This window comes from Trematomus bernacchii, unplaced genomic scaffold (genome assembly GCF_902827165.1).
Source record: "Trematomus bernacchii unplaced genomic scaffold, fTreBer1.1, whole genome shotgun sequence".
Lineage (NCBI taxonomy): Eukaryota > Metazoa > Chordata > Actinopteri > Perciformes > Nototheniidae > Trematomus > Trematomus bernacchii.
Window position 1 is genome coordinate 6,340,405 of NW_022987582.1, and position 18,550 is coordinate 6,358,954.

The 18,550-nt window shown below is 40.3% G+C and overlaps 1 protein-coding gene across 1 annotated transcript in view; it reads left to right on the top strand.

Moving 5' to 3' along the window:
• The first annotated feature begins 2,624 nt into the window (after positions 1-2,624).
• Positions 2,625-18,550, top strand: part of col14a1a (collagen, type XIV, alpha 1a) — a 119,274-nt gene continuing 103,348 nt past the window's right edge. Inside the window, 4 exon segments of the mRNA XM_034128030.1 lie at positions 2,625-2,718; positions 11,069-11,185; positions 17,438-17,581; positions 18,269-18,364. Coding sequence (XP_033983921.1) covers positions 2,625-2,718; positions 11,069-11,185; positions 17,438-17,581; positions 18,269-18,364 — 451 coding nt within the window.

The window sequence follows — 18,550 nt, forward strand, 5'->3', positions numbered from 1 at the left end:
TAAAACTAGTAATTTCTTATAATTTAAAAACAATGTCAGCTGACTGACTGAGGTTATGGTTTTGAACATATTGGACAATTTGGAGACATCCATCAAATCTAGTACAGAAGGTTTTGTACAATATTCTTTAGCCAACCTCATGACTTGAGGGGTGAGAGAAGGAAATGGTTTGAAATAAGTCTTATTTAAAGATCTCTGGATATCTACGGAGATGTTTGCGGTAGAGAGAGACTGTGAATTGAAACGCTGCAATTGACTTTACAGTCCGATTGAAAATCTAACTTCCAGTACAGTAAAAAGTGTCATTGTGCCTTTAATATCGAAGCTCTCCGCGCAGCAGACAAATAAATACGCACCTGCTCCGAGCGCACTGACACTTTTTATTCTACAAGTCAAACACATTATAAAAACGGGTTTCAGCCACGACCATGTGGCTCCCTAAAAGCCACTGATTCCGGATATTTGCCCACGACAAGTCCCATCGTGAACGCGGAGACCCACAAAGGGCCCCGAGGGGCTGAAACCGGATTAAAACCTGCAGGTTGGCAGCGGGGGCTTTTGCGCATACGGCACTCTCGATCTCTCTCTCTAGAGTCGGATAGAGAGTATCTCGATAGAGAGAGACGATGCGCAGAGACGATGAGAGCGATAGATATCAGAGCGAGCGCTGAGATATAGCGCCTAGATCATGCGCAGGCTCTCTAGCTATCTCTCTACTTCTACTCAGATAATCGCTCTCTCTCTCAGTCTCTTCAGCTCTCTCTCTATATCTTCTCTCTCCTCTCTCCTGAGTCCTTCCTCTCTCTCCTCTCTCCCTCTCCCATTCTCCCCCCGTCTCTCTGCTGAGATGAACCAGGGCGAAGGAGAGGGTTGGACAGGGAGGAAAACACTGGAATGGGGGATGGCTGAATACGAGGAGTAGAACACCCACTCCTGACTGACGGATTGTATCCGGAGAGAAGGAGTGAGAGAAAGAAAGAAAGAGATTGAGGGAAAGAGTAAGAAGAAAGAGATCCCGACAGTCTTTGGTTTTCAGAGGATTTCATTTGGGGATAAGAGGTCGTTTTGAATTGATGACTTGAGAGGTAAAGACGATTTCATTCATTGTGCACGTGTGAGTGAGACGGTCTCAGGTGTGAGGTGCTGTAGTAACGCAACGACTTAACTTCACCACATTTTATATGTTGACCTTAATCTTCTTGAGAAACTTCATTTAAACAAGTCAGTAGCATTTTGAAATGATCACTGGAGACGTTGGATGTTTGGAGATGGGATCAGTGAACTAAACTTGGGCAATTTTCCGAGAATAAAATAAATGCGTGCGAAAGTCCTAAAACTGTATTCCATAAATACCCTTTAAAATCATGCACATAGACTACTTTATTTTAATGAGCGAGGGCGACGCCTCTGCCCTGGTTTTCATTAACCAATTAACCAGTTGCAAGGTTCCCCTTTGGACTGGGAATGAGGAAATTACGCAAACTGAATACAAAATAAACTTAATTGCTTCAAGTGATTTAGACTTGGCGAAAATATGCGTTTATGTTTCATCAGAAATGAGTAAAAGAGTGTCGAGAGATTAATGTTTAATTGAACCTCACTTTGAGACTGTCTAATCTCAATTTGCCCAGATAAACATGTCTCTCTCTGTGTGTGTGTGTGTGTGTGTGTGTGTGTGTGTGTGTGTGTGTGTGTGTGTGTGTGTGTGTGTGTGTGTGTGTGTGTGTGTGTGTGTGTTGTGTGTGTGTGTGTTAGAGGGACACTCAGAGAGAACCATTTCTGTTTAATCTTTCTCATTTCCCTCTTCAGGTCATGCACGCTGGTCTATAGCGAAAAAAAATCATTCCTATTTCCTGGAGTATTTTATGCTTATGAATATGCATTGTCATATTTCTGGCTTTTGACTTTTGAGAAGCTGGCTGTCATAATAATACAACCAGAAGGTTCCTTCTATCAGACAATGATTGAATCCTGAAACTACTTTTGTTGCACGTGCTGTTTTATTCAGCGAGTGTATGTTTCCCAAGGAGAGATATGATGAAGTGTGTCTGTCTGTGTCCATCCCTGGTGTGTGATAATGAGCGGCAGGCTGGAGAAAAAGGGAGGCTGCAGAGAACAAAAAGTGAGGGGTGAGAGAAGGAGATAGTGAGAAGAGCAGCTGTTGTGTTTGCCCTCGCTGAACTGTCAATCAAACTGCTCTCTCCCCGTCTGTCTATCACACTGTTTGTCCTCCATCTTTCTTTCTGTCAGCTACTTTGTTCACTGCTTCTCCTCTCTTCCCTCAAACAAAGTCCTCCACTGTTATTGCTCCCAAGTGTGGGCGGGAGGCTCGACCGCTGCTCTGCGGTCAGTCTAGACTCGCAAACTGCTGCTCTGTAATTGTATCAAAGTGAATATCAGACAGGAGTTAACTGACTCCAGATCAGCGTTTTGGGGTCGCGTGGGCAAGGTGGCTCTTCGACTTGCAACTCTGCAACTGAATGGCATTCATGAAATCACTGAAATTCCCCTTTTCCTTCTTTCTTTCTCTGAGTGACTTTCTCTCTTGATTTTTCCCTCTGCTTTGCATTTTATCAACATAATATTCCTTCTCTTTGTGCAGGTCTAGACTGCTGGTTGTGAGGATGTTGTCCATGGGAAAGTATAGGTGGTGTTTGTTGGCTCCACTGGTGTTACTGGTCCTAGTGTCCCATTTCCCCTCAAAGGCACAGAGTCAAGGTAAGTGTTTTGTCTCTTGTCCCGTCTTTGCTCTCCACTTCTCACCTCCCATCCCACATCTATCCTCTTTCATACTCCATTTTCTAACCCATAACATATTTCGTATTTAAAAAAAATATTATTATGAAGGAAACTCATAAAAGCACAAAATTAATTGTCCAAAAACCGTCTTATATACCAATACACACACAAACCCTGGTTGGGGGAAACAAGTAAGAAGCTCATATTTACTATCAACATTTCATTGCTTTAAAGTCTTCCTCAATTCCCAGCTCTGCCATCCAACCTCTCCCCATGATGATTCACTCTTCTCTCCCTTCTCCCCTCACCTTTCTGCCCTCGTTTATCTCCAAATATTTCATGACAAACATGACCTCTCTGTGTCTCCTCCCCTGTTTCCACATCATTCCTCCCTCGGCTGCCTTTCCGTTTGATGTGCAGGCTCAGCCCTACACTCCTGATCATATCACCTCCATATCATCATGCCATTTCACCCTGGCAGCATGGCAGTGGTTGCAACCCCGCTGCCGATGCTGCCTCGCTTCAGAGGGGGTTTAATAAACGTGTTGTAAGGCTGCGCCTCAAGCTGTTATGATTTCCTAGACGATGTGCTGCCCAATAAATAACGCTCCACTGTGCTTCACAATCAACCTCACCTCAGCTAAACTGATTACATCAAACTGAGTCTCATAAAAAAATGGGAATTGTTGTTTGTTGTGTGCAATGTTTTTGATCACTGGAGTCAAAAATCCAGTTGCAGTGTAAATGATTCACTGTGTGGCATTATCACCGTATCACGTGTCCTCCTCCTCGTCTCTCCAAGATCTGTGACTGTATTAACTTTATCAGCTTTAGAGCTTAAGCCAAACTACACATTCATCTTCTCTTATTTAGTGATAATGGATGTTGGAGGTCACTATTTCCTCTAAATCTGTATGATGCTTTGACTGAGAAAATTTAGATTATTCAATCAAACTGATCTAAGACCTTTATTCTCAATCCAATGACTGCTGTGTGTGTGTGTGTGTGTGTGTGTGTGTGTGTGTGTGTGTGTGTGTGTGTGTGTGTGTGTGTGTGTGTGTGTGTGTGTGTGTGTGTGTGTGTGTGTGTGTGTGTGTGTGTGTGTGTGTGTGTGTGTGTGTTGTGCCTCCGTTTGTCAGAGTGTGTGTTTGCAATTGGCAGACTTATAAATGCAATGGATCAGACCTACTGTGCTTGTCTGGATAGAGATCATATAAAAAAGAGCCCAGGAGACACTTAAAAAAATTAAGCTGACGTGTGTGTGTGTGTGTGTGTGTGTGTGTGTGTGTGTGTGTGTGTGTGTGTGTGTGTGTGTGTGTGTGTGTGTGTGTGTGTGTGTGTGTGTGTGTGTGTGTGTGTGTGTGTGTGTGTGTGTGTGTGTGTGTGTCACATTCCTTCCAGGATGTGGTGTTAGAGAAGCAGGGAAGCAGCATGTCTTCTTTAAATGAACAAACACTACACATACAAATCAACCAAAGATTTGTTTTCTTCTCTCTTTACATTTGTTCAAAATCAATCATCTAGAAACCTGATTGGTTCTGTGTATGGCTGCCTTGTGTTTATTTACCAGTGTAAGTCCTTACTAAACAGCAATTGCTTTCAAATGAAAGAAGGCGTTTTCACTCTTTTTCTCTTCAGTTAATTTTCTCTGAGAACCTTTTTTTTCAATTCCCACGTTCTGTAGGTTACGTTTTTCATTGCAGAAACTCGAGATGAGACAGAAGTGTGGCAGCATACATTTTGCTGGGATTTGATCCCAGTGAATCACAGCAGAACATGGACCACCTCCCAGACATGGTGGGAGTGTGCCCTGCTCAATCCCTTCATTAGGGTGCGTGTGATGGACATTCATTTGTGCTTGGCCCTATAAACTGCAACATCTGGTCAGATGGGATTTGAGCTGGAGGATTAGTGTGTGGTAAACCAATGGAGAATGTTTGTATACACAACAAATGTCTGGGTATCGTCAGGAACTAGCCTACCATTTCCATTGAGTGGGTCAGTTCATTTTCAGCAAGAAATTACTAATGAAGAAATATATCTGGCAATTATTCTTAACAAGCTATGAATAAGCTAATTTAAGTCAAAGAACATTTCTTGATGGTGCATAACTTCACCCTAATCAAGAAATCGTGATTGTCATTGAGCAATTGTGCTTATTTTATAAAAATACCCTTCATATTTATTTTGGTAAATATGTGAGAGGGAAATTCAATTGAATTGATAAGCAATCTTCGGAATCCAGTGATTATTTTTCATTTTCATTATTTTAGTCTGCACTAAGTCTATTTTAGTCTGCACTAAGTCTTGACAAGACAGACAGACACACATTGCCACACAAAGCACCTCAGCTAAAACATTTATATTATTGGCAGCATTATATTTCCTAAAGATATTTAGTTTAAATTACCGCATCTGAAATCTTTTTGTACTAGACAAGAATGGGAGAATGCAGTCTGCACTGCATGTAAAACTCCAGTGCACTTGTGATGCACTTTCCAATACAGCAGTGAAAAATGAGTATACATGGAGGTACGATGCCATGTAGGAAGTCTGCCACTGTTACATCTGATTTTGTCTTTTCTTATCTTTAATTAAACATTATAGTCATTTCTGTTCCCTAGATAAGGTATCATTGTTAATATGCTAAATGTGTCTGGGTTGTCCTTATGTTTGTTTGTGCTTACTGTTTGCACAGTTAATTATTGTCATTGATTTGGTTGATTGTCTGAAAGCCCGGGTCAATACCGTGCTGCAGGACACATCACATAAGATTATGTGCTCTAGCACATTATCAAGGATATTGCAAGTTTGTATTTGTGTGTGTGTGTGTGTGTGTGTGTGTGTGTGTGTGTGTGTGTGTGTGTGTGTGTGTGTGTGTGTGTGTGTGTGTGTGTGTGTGTGTGTGTGTGTGTGTGTGTGTGTGTGTGTGTGTGTGTGTGTGTGTGTGTGTGTGTGTGTGTGTGTGTGTGTGTGTGTGTGTGTGTTTTGTGTGTTTTTGTGCCCAGTGTGTCTGGTTAGAGGGCAGCCTGGTGAATTAGTATGAGTGAAAGTGTCAGCCAATAATTTCAGATGTAATGAACAGGGAGAGAAGCCAAAGATGAGAAATCCTTTATTCATAAACAAAAGAGAAGATGAGATGGAACAACCTATTTTGAATTATAAAAATGCTAAAATATCCAAACCTTGACCACTGGTAATCCAACATGTAATAATCGCCAGCCACTTTAAACTCAATGGAGCATGAATCATTGTAAATGTAAATAAATTGAATAAACTTTATTTAATGGGAACATAAGCTAATAATGATTTTTTTTTAAATACAAGGCTTTGGCAATGCAGGAAAGAGAGGGCACAATTTCTAATGTTATAACTCTGGATTTCCAGCTCTTTCTTCATCCAATATGCATTCATATGCCAATTTATACAGTGTGGGTAGGACAAATCGTTTTCAGGTGAAATATTTGCTGTGTGAAAAGCATAAAATAGCATACTAGCGTTTTGGAACCTAGACAGTCCTCCTAAAATGTACAAAGTGTAATAGCGTGCAGAGCCTGAAATGGCTCACGGTTCAGTACATATTGTTGTAGTACAAAGTTGTTCGAAGGCTTCTTGGGTCCTGGTTTTCTTGAAACAACTGTGAAAATCTGCCAGAGTGAAGAAAATTACATGTGTAAAATCACACGTGTAAAATCACACTTATCTTGCTGCTGCAGTTTTCTGCAAGTTGCCTGAGATTATAACAAATGGAGTTTTTCTAAAATGTCCCAGTTAAAGAAACTTCCTTATCTTAGTTAAACACAATTCCATTATTTATAATTTAACAACTTGGGTATTTTGTTGTTGTTCTGATCACAATCTATATTGGTTATGATGAGATTGTTAAAAAAAAAGTATTGCTGGAAACAGTTACCTTTAAAGACAGGGACTTAGACCTGGTAAAGGGTCTGTGTCAGAATGACAAATTCTAGAATAAAATATTTAATTTGTATTTAATGTCATTAATTTCCTGCTAAATTAAACTAGTTGAGTATTTTGTTGGTTATTATCTTCTCCCGTGCAGACATGCAACATATTATGGCTTCCTTCACCAGACTGCACATGGGGGCGGATCAACAGCCTCTTAATAATCAGCCAGTCCTTAAGAGAGATTTCACACTCGCACGCACACACACACACACACACACACACTGTGCACACACACTGTGCACACACAATGCAGCGGAGAGATAAGAGTTGAGGGAAAGGCATCACTTACACAGGTAAAGCGATGAAAGAGAAAAAAAAGGCGTTAAAGAACCGGGAAGAGGGGTGCAGAGGAGGAGATAGGATGAGAGCAGACTTGAAGGAAAGAGGAGAGACGGAGAGAAGGAAGAGAGTTTAAACCCAAGGATAACATGAAGAGATGTGATAAAAGAGTAAAGTGTTCTATGAGAGCAGCAGAGGAGATAAAAAAGAGGTGGAAAGAAAAAGCTAGAGTGGATTTGGGTTAAGTGCTATCTCTGTGAACAGACCGTTCTCGAGACGCAGGACTCATCTAACGATGTGTGCTGCAGCGTCAGATAGGCTCTAAATACACACTCTTACACACTTGTACACACACTTCCCCCATCCCCTTCATGTACAGTACGATCTTGTGGTGACAGAGCAAGCACACAGTTGTCATCTGTAAATCCTACGTATTAGTGAATCTACTGGAGCCTGAATACTCACTATGGAGTCAGTATTGGGGGTAATCTGTAGAGAGGCAAACAGGGAAGTACAAAGAAACAGAAGAACAGAAAAGAGGAGAGACAGGAAGAAACAAAAGAAAGGAACTACAATGTTGTAAACAGGAGACAATAGGAAACAATGAAAGGACGAAATGGATGAGGAGATGAGAAAGATTCTAGTAAGGAGTGGAGAGAGAAGTTAGAGTTAGTGGTTAGAGAGGATGGGAAATATTCAACTGGCACTGAAAAGGGAAATTGACAAAAGCCAGAAATCTCAGACGAGACAAAGAAAAGACATGAAGCGAAACAGAGCAACAAAGACAGTTGAATGAAGAGACTGTTGAGTAAAGAAAGAGGAAGAATTAAGGAAATGGCAAGAAGAACAAGAGAGTTAATTGTAAGCGAGAGTAACATGACAAAAAGAAGCCAACATCGAGCAGGACGGCGAGCCAAATCAGAAGATGGGGATGGAAGTTGAAACAGCAAGGAACCAGGGGAGGGATGGGGAGAGGAGATGAAGTGAAGCAGAGGATTGGATAGCATTTGCTAACTGTATCCAGAAATCCCTGCTAGTTTTCACTGCTGCTAATCCTGGAAGAGTCATCCCTTCTCAAACTGGGGGCGTCAAGCTGTGCCTGTAGCGCTCAAACCCACTTAATTTCACTTCATACTGGGCCTGCAGTCAAAAGGTTTTTCTTGTTCACACTCCCTGAAGAGTGAGGAGATTAGAAGTTCCTACTTCAAATTAGACCCTATTTTTTTGAGCATCTTTGAATAAAGGTTCAGCTGCAGTGAAAACATGATAAATGTAGTTTTGATGGGTTTGATGGATGGATTTTCTGGCGCTGGGGATTTTGTAATGGCTTCATTGAGGCTTCACTGACTCCGAGACTATTTACTGGAGCTAAAATGTGTTGCTAAGCAGTTCCCGCCAAAGTCCTGCCAAATGGCTGGACTTGCACTCATTACCTGGCAAGAAACTTCTGCATGGAGCTGTGGGGGGCTCGCTGCTTCCAGCCGTGTGACTCTTTGAGATAAACGGCTCTGGTTTGCATGATATATTGTTGCACCATTCATAGCTTTAAACTCTGTTAGTTTAGAGTGGAGAGTTTAAGCCATCTTTCCAGGGAGTCTACAATCTTGAGGATGTCTAATTGGTTTCATAATCGTGATGCCTAGATTCAGGGAGAGTGTGTGAGTATCTATGGCTGTATGGTGGTAAACAAGATCAGACGTGGACGTTTTGTAAAGGGTAATTCATATCGGAGACCCTCATGTTCTGTCAGCATCTGCAGCCGTTGGAGCTATTATGTCCATATTCATTAATCATTGTCGCTGTCATTGGAATAGCCTCCAACTCATAGACCTTGACATGCAATCACAGAATAAAAGATAGTCATAGTTGGCCCATTCCTTTTTTACACACAATTTCTATATTCCTTGTGGGTGTGTGCGTGTTCATTGGCATGCAAAACAAAGATGAAAGTATTCAAAGCAATGTTCACTCTGTTATTAGTACCCTTTCTGCAAACTCAATTCAACTACCATCAAGCACACACTAAATGATACCAGAGTAATAATCTACCAGCCGGCCCTATCCCAGACTTAAATTATTCATAGATCCGTATTGTGTGGTGTAATTATACCGTTTCATCCTATGCATTTTGAGTATTTGATAGGTGGCGCGGTGATTGCTTAAGAAAGGAAGCAAGCTAAATGTAAAACTGTGAAGTGCTGCACCGTGTCTCTGCAAGATGATCAAACAGCATCACAAAAAGTTCAAGAAGTTGTCCTTGTTTGACAACTTGAGACTGGATTCTGTTCTCTTGGCTTCTTTAAATGTTGGCACTTCACATTAATGTGTGAGATAATGCCATGACTAAAGCATCAAGGATGTTTGGAAGGAAAGTTATGGTTAAAATAAGGATTTTCTCTTTACCCTTGATAATTGATTATACAGTAGGAGGGGAAAAAGGTTTAATAAGTTATATAAATACTACATTAGAAACATAGTAGAATATTAATATACTAAAAGTAAATTTCACCAGATTCATTTTGTCCGAGGTTTCTTCTCAAGAATCTAAAATCACATTTATCACTCAACTAACAAACTGGCTCTCTAATGGACCAACTCAAACAAGTCTCCTTACAAAATAACAATAATTACGAACATGCTGTGCTCCCTAATTATGGCCTGATTGGGATTTTCCGTTGAGAAAGATGGAAGTCTGTTCTCATCAGCGAGTGAAAATCATGCACAGGTTTGTCAAAATCATATCACCAATATATTCTCTGCAGTTTCTTCATAATGGCTGATGTTCAGTCTTTACATTGTGAGCACTCTACAAACATTCATCACATGCCATTTATTGGAAAATCAGCAGCCTTTTTTGTAGGTTTGCCAACATGGGTCAGCAGTTAATGGGAGTGATCCTTCAAAAAGGAATTTTTTGGCATTTGGCATTTAAAATTGTAGCTCAGTGAGTTATTCCCTGTATTGTATGTCTAGATTAGATTGCTGCAAAATGAGCTCTTTATACATCCAGAAATAAAAACGACAACAAAACATTGTAGTACGAAATTTCAGTAAGAAATAAGTATGAATAGAGCACTCAATGATTACAAACAAATAAGGAATTATTTCAAACCTATTCAGCTTATTTTTCTTTGACAAAGCAAAAAGAGAATCAAATTATTATCCTGTTCCTATCTTTGAAATGATTTGAAGAGTGCCCACAGGTAAAGTTTACAGTACATTGCCAGTGTCATCAGATTTATGGATGACTGTTGACTCACTTATAGAAACTTTGTAGACATAGAAATACAAAATAAGTTGTTTATGTAAACTTACATAAACAACAAAATGGTGATATGTGCCGCAGACATAATGCTTATGTCAGCGATTTTTGTTTTCATCTGAGGTGACTATGTAGTAAAATATTTTTCTGTTGCTGCTCTCTCTGAATCTCTTCAGTTACCTGTCTCTCGGCCGTAGATTAAACAGACAAATTCTCTTCTTCGATGCTACTGTAAACCAATCCATGATACTGATATTTCTCCACAATATTGTATGGATCAGACTCTTGAGAATTGTTACAGGCAAAAACTGCTTTTCATTTATTTTCTTCTAGTCATTTGTTGTGACTGAAATATAAATCATCCCTCCTTGCATCGGTTGTCTTTGCAATGTATCTTGAGAAGAGAATTTGACTGGAAATATGTGTTTCTAACCTGTGCCTCTTAAAACCTTTTTCATGCTGTTTTGAGTTGAAGCTGAGCTGTATGCCATGCTGACCTGCTTTACTGTATGTGTTTTTCCCATGGATACTGGAATTTCAAAATTGAAATTCACTCAGACCTCTCTCCGTCTTTCTGTCTAACCATTTATCTATTTCGCCTTTTAGCTGTGTAGGATTTTTGGCTTTTTGGGGTGAATCTCTTGGTCTCTGTGTTGTTTCTGGGTTTAACCACTAACTTAGTGACATAGTAACACAAGATGACTTGTGGCTAGGAACTTTTTCATAATTAACATTTTCATTCATTAACATATTTTGTATTTTTACAATAATTCCCTAACTTTGTTGAACTTGATATAATTGTGGTTAATTGTTTTTCAGTTCCAGTTCCGAAAAGACTGCGTTTCAAAGTGCTGAGCTCAAGTAAACTTCTTGTGGCATGGAAGGAGCCAAAAGGAGACTTTGACAGCTATCTATTCCTCTACAAGAGCACACCAGGTGGGACATGCACGCACGCACGCACGCACGCACGCACGCACGCACGCACGCACGCACGCACGCACGCACGCACGCACACACACACACACACACACACACACACACACACACACACTCTATGCCAAAGAGAATTGGGACTTAACTTTGACAATTTGGGGGGAAGGGTCCCATTATGACTTGGATTTTCTGTCTCCAGGAAGGATTATGTAATTTACTTCTTATCAAAGCTCCTTTGAAGGGATCACACTCCTGAGCGATGTGCAGGACTTAAAGTTTGTCGTGCACCTATGCCGAGCTTGAGACAGAGCAATGTTTTGTTGCATCCCTAAAGCCTGTCAGCACATTTGGCTAAGTATACTGGAAAGAAATACTCTGAGTTATGATGGAGTAGCATTTGGGAAACTGCATTATTACTGTATGGAGTTGCGGGCATGATTGTTATCTGACTTCCTGCTTTTATCCTGCATCTGTCAGCAGATGATCAGTGTACAGACACAATCCGTCCGTGACCTTGTTTCCTTCAGTAATCAATCTAATTACCATTGGCATCTCTTTCATCAAGTAATCACAGTGCACCATATTTCCTTATACTTTTTGTTAATATTAATGCGGTGCTGAACACGGCACAAGATACTTTTGCAGCAATTGTAAAAATGAATAAGTAAGGACTGAATAAGCACTCTGTATCATAAAACTTCATTCTCGCAAACTACCCTTTGCGAGAAACACCTCGTCTGACAATTTCTTGCTGCATCTTACAGCCGAAAAGAGAACAAAAACTGAAATGTATGGCCATTTCCTCTCAGGGAGGAGTGCAGCAGTAGCTCAATGGCATTCAGCAAATGCAATAAAACAAATTGGACACAGTCACAACATCCTCCCTTTATCCATACACTATGTGGATAATATACAGTAGTCTTCTATGATAATAAGGTGGACACAAATACCTGTCCTGCATCCATGATGTCTATCTTAGTTATTTTGGGTCAGTTGAGGTGAACAACGAACAAAGTCCTTTTGTTAAAAACAAAATGTCCTTTTAGATCACACAATAAGCTGCCTGAGTGACAACTAACCTTTCCACTCAATATATACATTTTCTCCATTGATTTTCTCTAAAAAGGAGAAATGTAAGTGCAACTGGATAAGAATTTAGGTTGTAGGTCCAAGCAGATGAGTCATTTTTCCAAAGAAAAATTAGTAGCATGTTTTTTCTGGATACTTAAACAAAAACATTGTCTCCTGTAAACCCCCCACCCGATTATTAGGTTGTATCTTTGAGCATAATGTAACCAAAGTCTTATTGCATCAAAATGTGTTTTACTTTAGTCTGAGCTTCTCTGTCCAGTGGATTTAATCTGTATTCTTTGACAGTGCATGACTTGAACTGAAATAAGCACTGATTTGAAGTCTGTTAAAAAAAGCCTGCCAAAAATGTGTTATGATATTCAAATAGTATGGGTTTTGTCTGTGTGTACTTGCATATTTGTGTGTTTATCAGGGCCAGATGTCTATATTTACTTTCAAATCTCAGAGGACATAAAGCAAAAGTCAGCATATAAAAGTTTAGTTTTTACTTTGTGCATCTGTAATTTATTGTTATTGCTGCATCTGTTTAGAGCAGGGGTCTCCAACCTTTCTTCATCTGAGAGCTACTTTGAAAAAATGAAAGTGGCCAAGAGCTTCTTGCATCACATCGCTTACATTTATTCACATAGCCCTCATCAGTTGAATTAAGCTATACTTTTGTACATGTGTGAAATTGCAATACCTAAAGCTTATCAAACATCTTAACTTCACATCAAGGTCCAAGAAAACGAAGATTTCTCACATATTATTATGTTACATAGTAACATACATCACTGAACATTCACATAAATGTCCTTAATCACCACCTTTCAAGCATTTCACTCTTTTTCACAGTTAGTGAGATGACTGGCGCTGCATGGAGTCCACCATAGAGGTGTATGCTGGAGTGTACCCACTTAGGTTCACTCTAATAGAGTCATTTAAATGTTCATCTGTCAGTCTTGTACTGTATTTAGATTTCATGACATTCATGTCAGAAAATGCTGCTTCACAAAGGTATGTAGAACAGAACCAAATAAAGCAGACATTCTCAGTGCTGCTTGGTGAATGTTCTTATAGTTTTCTGGGTCTACAAGGCTCCAGAAATGTTGTGAGTTTTGCTGAGACTTAAGCTGAACATTATTTTGGAGATCTCCACAGGATTGACACTGAACAGTTGTTCAGCCATCGTTTTCTTCTTCTACTTCGTGTTGACATTAAATTATAAACCATAATAAATCAATTGTATAGGTCTAGCCTCCCTATATCTGTGTGTGTGAAATTGTTCCATCCTCAAAAACAAAAAACTAATACTTCTGCAGTCTAGCTGCAGCTTCTAGCAACGGTCTTATGTTAAAAAAAAAGACAGTGAATGTCTTGAATGTGGCATCACACACATGTCATGGCCATTTCCACTGATCATAATTCCATTGTTGAGGTCTACTAGAATAGATTTATATTGTGCAATTTTCCAAACTCACATTGGTTTCTCATACAGCATCTCTGTAAACTACGTGTATTCACTGAATTTCACTCTCTGCCTTTAACGGCTCGTTGTAGCTCCAATAGCTCCAGCCCCCACCCTCCCTGTGAGCCCAGTGTGCTCTGATTGGTCGGGACGTTGTGAATCGCGCTGAGCTCCGTGGAGGTGTTGTTTCCTTGTTAGCGATACACAGCAAAACACAGCCAAACTCATCCTGAGCACACACAAAGTCACAGCCGAAGTAAAAACAATAAGTGTGGCTTGATATTGAGTAAGGAAAAAGGTTGATAAACGCTGTGAGAATGGGTCTGCAGAGAGAATTTCGCCGCGATCCCAACTCCCAACAGGGAGGATAAATCAGCAGAGCTGCCTGCACTGTGTGTGTGTGTGAGGAAGTCCGTGGATTGGTCAATTTGGACCAATCAGCGGGGGCTTAACGTAACGGCTCCGCGGACGTAACGTAATGGCTCCACTGATTGGTCCATTTCGTTCCGGGTACGGGGTTACGTCACCCTGTACCCGGAAGAATCAAATGGACTATGACGTATCTCCAACGAGGCGTTTTGGGGAGGTATTTTCTGTGTTAGAGTTTTACTCGCTACAGGGTGTACTTTGAGGGTTTTGACTCTGCACACTGTTTACATGCATAAAAACCTTCATAACACACAAGGGGACGGGTAATAACCGGAAAAGCATGACATGTGTCCTTTAAGTCTGAACACAGCAGACAACAGGAGTATTTACAACAGCATTATAAAAACAAAAATAGTGCATGTGGATGCACACTTACATTCTCTGTCTTACTGTAACATAAATCCCATGAATGTATGAGATTAAGTTAGCTTCATCATATCTCAATCAGTGATTAAAGGTGGGGTAGGTAAGTTTGAGAAACCGGCTCGAGATACACTTTTTGTTATATTCCATGGAATGCTCTTAACATCCCGATAGCAATAAATATCTTAAGTGCTTTGACAAAAAATCCATAAAAAAATGTCATCTGTGGAAGCCGTAATACTGTAAAAAGCACGACCAATCATTTTAGCCGGCCGGCTAAAATAACTGGATGGCCTACCTGCCTGTCAGCCTTCCATCGGGGCACAAACTTATCTCGTGCCCTCATTGGTCATGTGCGCGTTCGTGTGTGTTGGAGGAGGGGCTCTGTAAGGAAGTGGCAGATTTTTTCCGGCTGTGTATTTTCAAATTCTAGCGATCTCGAGCTGGTTTCTCCAAAATTACCTACCCCACCTTTAAGTGAATAATAAAGTTTCTATCAGCCTGTCACTCATTATTTTCAGGGAGGGGGCGGGGTTTGGAGGAACGGAGAGGAGACGGTGATCGCGGAAGCTTTCCTCCTGCCTTCACAAACTTTACACAAGTATTTATCAACTGAAAGCTGCCCGCGAAATACCGGTAGCTCGCGATCGACGTGTTGGAGAGCCCTGGTTTAGAGGAATAATTTAGGTCCAGGTTTTAAAATAGGATTAGGTATTAATGGCAGCAGTGCAGATTGCATAATAATGTTCAGATTTATTTAACAGGCAGCAGATCCATATATCTGGATGAAACATTTTAACCGCATTGTTGTAGGTCGGCTCTTTGGCTACCTATCACATTAATAATTCTGTGTGAAGTAGTAATTTTTCTATCAATTCAAAAGTAAAATGTTTGCTGTCATCAGAGTGACAAGCCCAGGCCCAGGCCGCCTCTGATTGGCTTACCATGATATTCTAAAACTAACCTTAACCAATCTCCTTCCTCATGCCTAAATCTAACCAATCAACCGACTCAGGTGACAAGTTCTATCCAATCAGAGACAGAGTAGGGCGGATCATCACTTCGCCAAAGTATGAAACAATTATTTAGCGACAAACAAGCAACGCAAAGGTGAGATTCATCATAGTCCATTTTAAGACTTTTCAGGAGGAGAATATAGTTTGAAAGATGACGTTTGGTTTGGGAAAAGTATTCATGTTAAGCATATTGTAAACTAATGCACTTCAAGCCAACTTTAAAAACTATTTGTTCTAGTTCAAAATGAGTGTGACAATAATTAAAAAACCTAGTCAAGCATCAGTTGTTTGCCAATACCTAATTCAACTTAATATGGAAAGAAGATGTTTTTTTATGGGTTTTACTTTTCCACAATTGAGTCATCCCACAGACCGCAAGCTGTTTTAAATATCATGAAAACGAAACACTTAGGAAATGTTGTTTGAACTTAAACATGTTTTAAGACTTTTGACTAATTTAAATAATTAGTTCAAGGTTTTGGGAAATACATGTAGGCCTATGTGTTTTACTGTCAGGCGTTTCATGATAATATCAATGCCATTGTTTTTGTCTATGCACTTAGTATGTGCCCATGGCCTGGAGTTTATACAGGTTAGCATAACAACTGAAAACAGGGTAAAAAGCTAGCCTGATCTTCCCAAAGTTCACCTCTAAAGGTCACAAATAAACATGTTGAACCTCATTTGTTTAATCCTTGCAAAAACAGGCATGTACAAATGGGAATATGCAGTTTTATGGGGAGTTTATTGCTATAAATACTTCTTGGCCTGGTACATTGACTTCCCAGCATTTTGCCATCAGTGCAAGTTTGTCAGGCAACCAGTGGAGATGCTGTATGTGAAGTGCTGAACTAATAGCCATTTTAACATTTCTCTTTGGGTACGTTTAATAAGCATAGTAGTTAAGCTTTTGTTGAGCTTTACTACCTATGCAATCATTGTTTATGTTATCCACTACACCTGTGCCTTTATGGCTATGACAAGCCAAAAACGCCCACAATGAAACGGGTATACAGCCACCTAATAAATCAATTTCAGTGATAAAAGAGAGTTAAGGAAAAGGTTTAAAGTGGGGCCCTAAGAAACCTGAGACAAGTACTCTCAGTGGTACTGCTGTCATATGGTGACCCCGGGAATGCCTGCCCTTCACTTTAAGTGCAGCAATTTGGTTGATTGACAGCAGTTATGTTCCCCAGCACTGACTAGGTTCCGGTATGTGGTGTGAACAATGATCCATGCCGTTACCTCACCTGACCTGCTGTCCCCTTCAGCAGGATTTATCTCTCTCCCCCTTAAGGCATCATTAGTCATCACTCTGCAGGCACACGTGACAGAAGAGCTGAGAAAGCATGCACAACGTTATTGATGGCAGCATTGATTGCAGGGTCAAAATTAAAATGGGATGATAATGTCAACTGTTGGCCTGATGGGGATTTACTGCTAAGGAGAATACGCAGGCAGGCACACAAACACACACACACACTTTCACAAATTGGGTTTCTTTGGGAGGATCCACAATATATTTCAAGGAACATATTGTATTTTTCTAACTTAAAAAGCCTACATTAACCTTTAATCTCTAAGTTTTACTAGAGGCCGTAGAAATAACAACATCATCAAAAACCAAATGACTTTGGACCACGACATTTCTCAGCTTTGGAGCTTTTTTTTAAAGATAGATAGATGCTCTTCACAAAGACATGTACACCCACATACATCTATGATAACATAATTTGACTTTGAACATAATGTTGACCTACTTTCAGAATAAGGACAGTCTATCAGCTCTCCTGCCTAATGTACTTGATTTTTCTCAGCAATTATAATATCAATATTTTGCTTCTAAGCAACTGATCTAGCAACAAGAAAAACAAATCTAATATCCATAATCTTCTCTTTCTCTGTCAGGTGGTGAGCAGAAGGAGATCATAATATCTAAATCGGACACCAAGGTGCTGATAACAGACTACAGCTCCTCTCAGGACTACACTGTCAGTGTGATCAGTGTCAGAGGCAGTGAGCAGAGCAGACCGCTTCAGGGCAGATTTAAAGGTGTGTTCATTTGTCTTTTCTTTCTTCTATTGTATTATATTGCTGCAGTTTGTACCTCCCCTATACTCTGTTCCTTTCTAATGTTTTAAAGTCTTATTTCCTCTCCTCTTCCCCCACTCTTCTTGTTTTCTTAATATCTCTCTCCCTCCTCTTGTTTCCTCCTGGGATTATCCCAATTACCTTATTTTGCAATATTGTTTCCCTCACTTTCATCTAATCTTCGCGTCTGAGTCCATACTTGTAAGACACGAGGGATAGATGCAATGACAGAGAAATCCTCAATTTGGAAATGTTACATCCTTGTTCGCTGAAGTGTCACTTTTAAACACAGTCCTTTAAGTATGAGGTCTACATAGGCTTCTCTTGTTTATCCCCACTTCCCTCCCATCTGTTAGCCTCCTCTCTCCTCTATCCTCAACTCCTTCAAATTAATTTAAGGAACTTGAACCTCCTTCAAGATAGTCTCAATACATTTCTGGGGCAAGTGATTGAGGCAAGAGGACTCAAGGAGGGATAATAAGATGAACCTTTCCTATTTCCTCTTGTTTTCTCCTCTCCACTTTTTCCCCCTGTCTTCTCTGTAATGTACTCAATTGAGTTATTCCCCTCTACTTTAATCTCTATGTATGTATGTGTATCTAAGAGCCTTCCTGCTCACATGTGATTCATCTGTGTTATCAGCTGCAGTGGAGAGAGGTGAGAGTGATAGAGAGGACCTTCCTCAGCCTGAGAGGCTGACTGAGTCTGTCGTGCCTCCTGAGGATGCCAACGAGATCTCTGGAGGTAGGACAAACTCACACAAACACTGTTTCCAGGACAGGAGGCCATATACAGTACACATTTTCACAAAAAGTACCACTAAAATAAATTGTGCAGAGTATGAATCTGCTTAAAGAATTGTGTTGCCATAGTGATGTTTGAAAGAAGGAAAAACAGCCATCAAAGTTGTCCTTCACACCAGCTCCATGG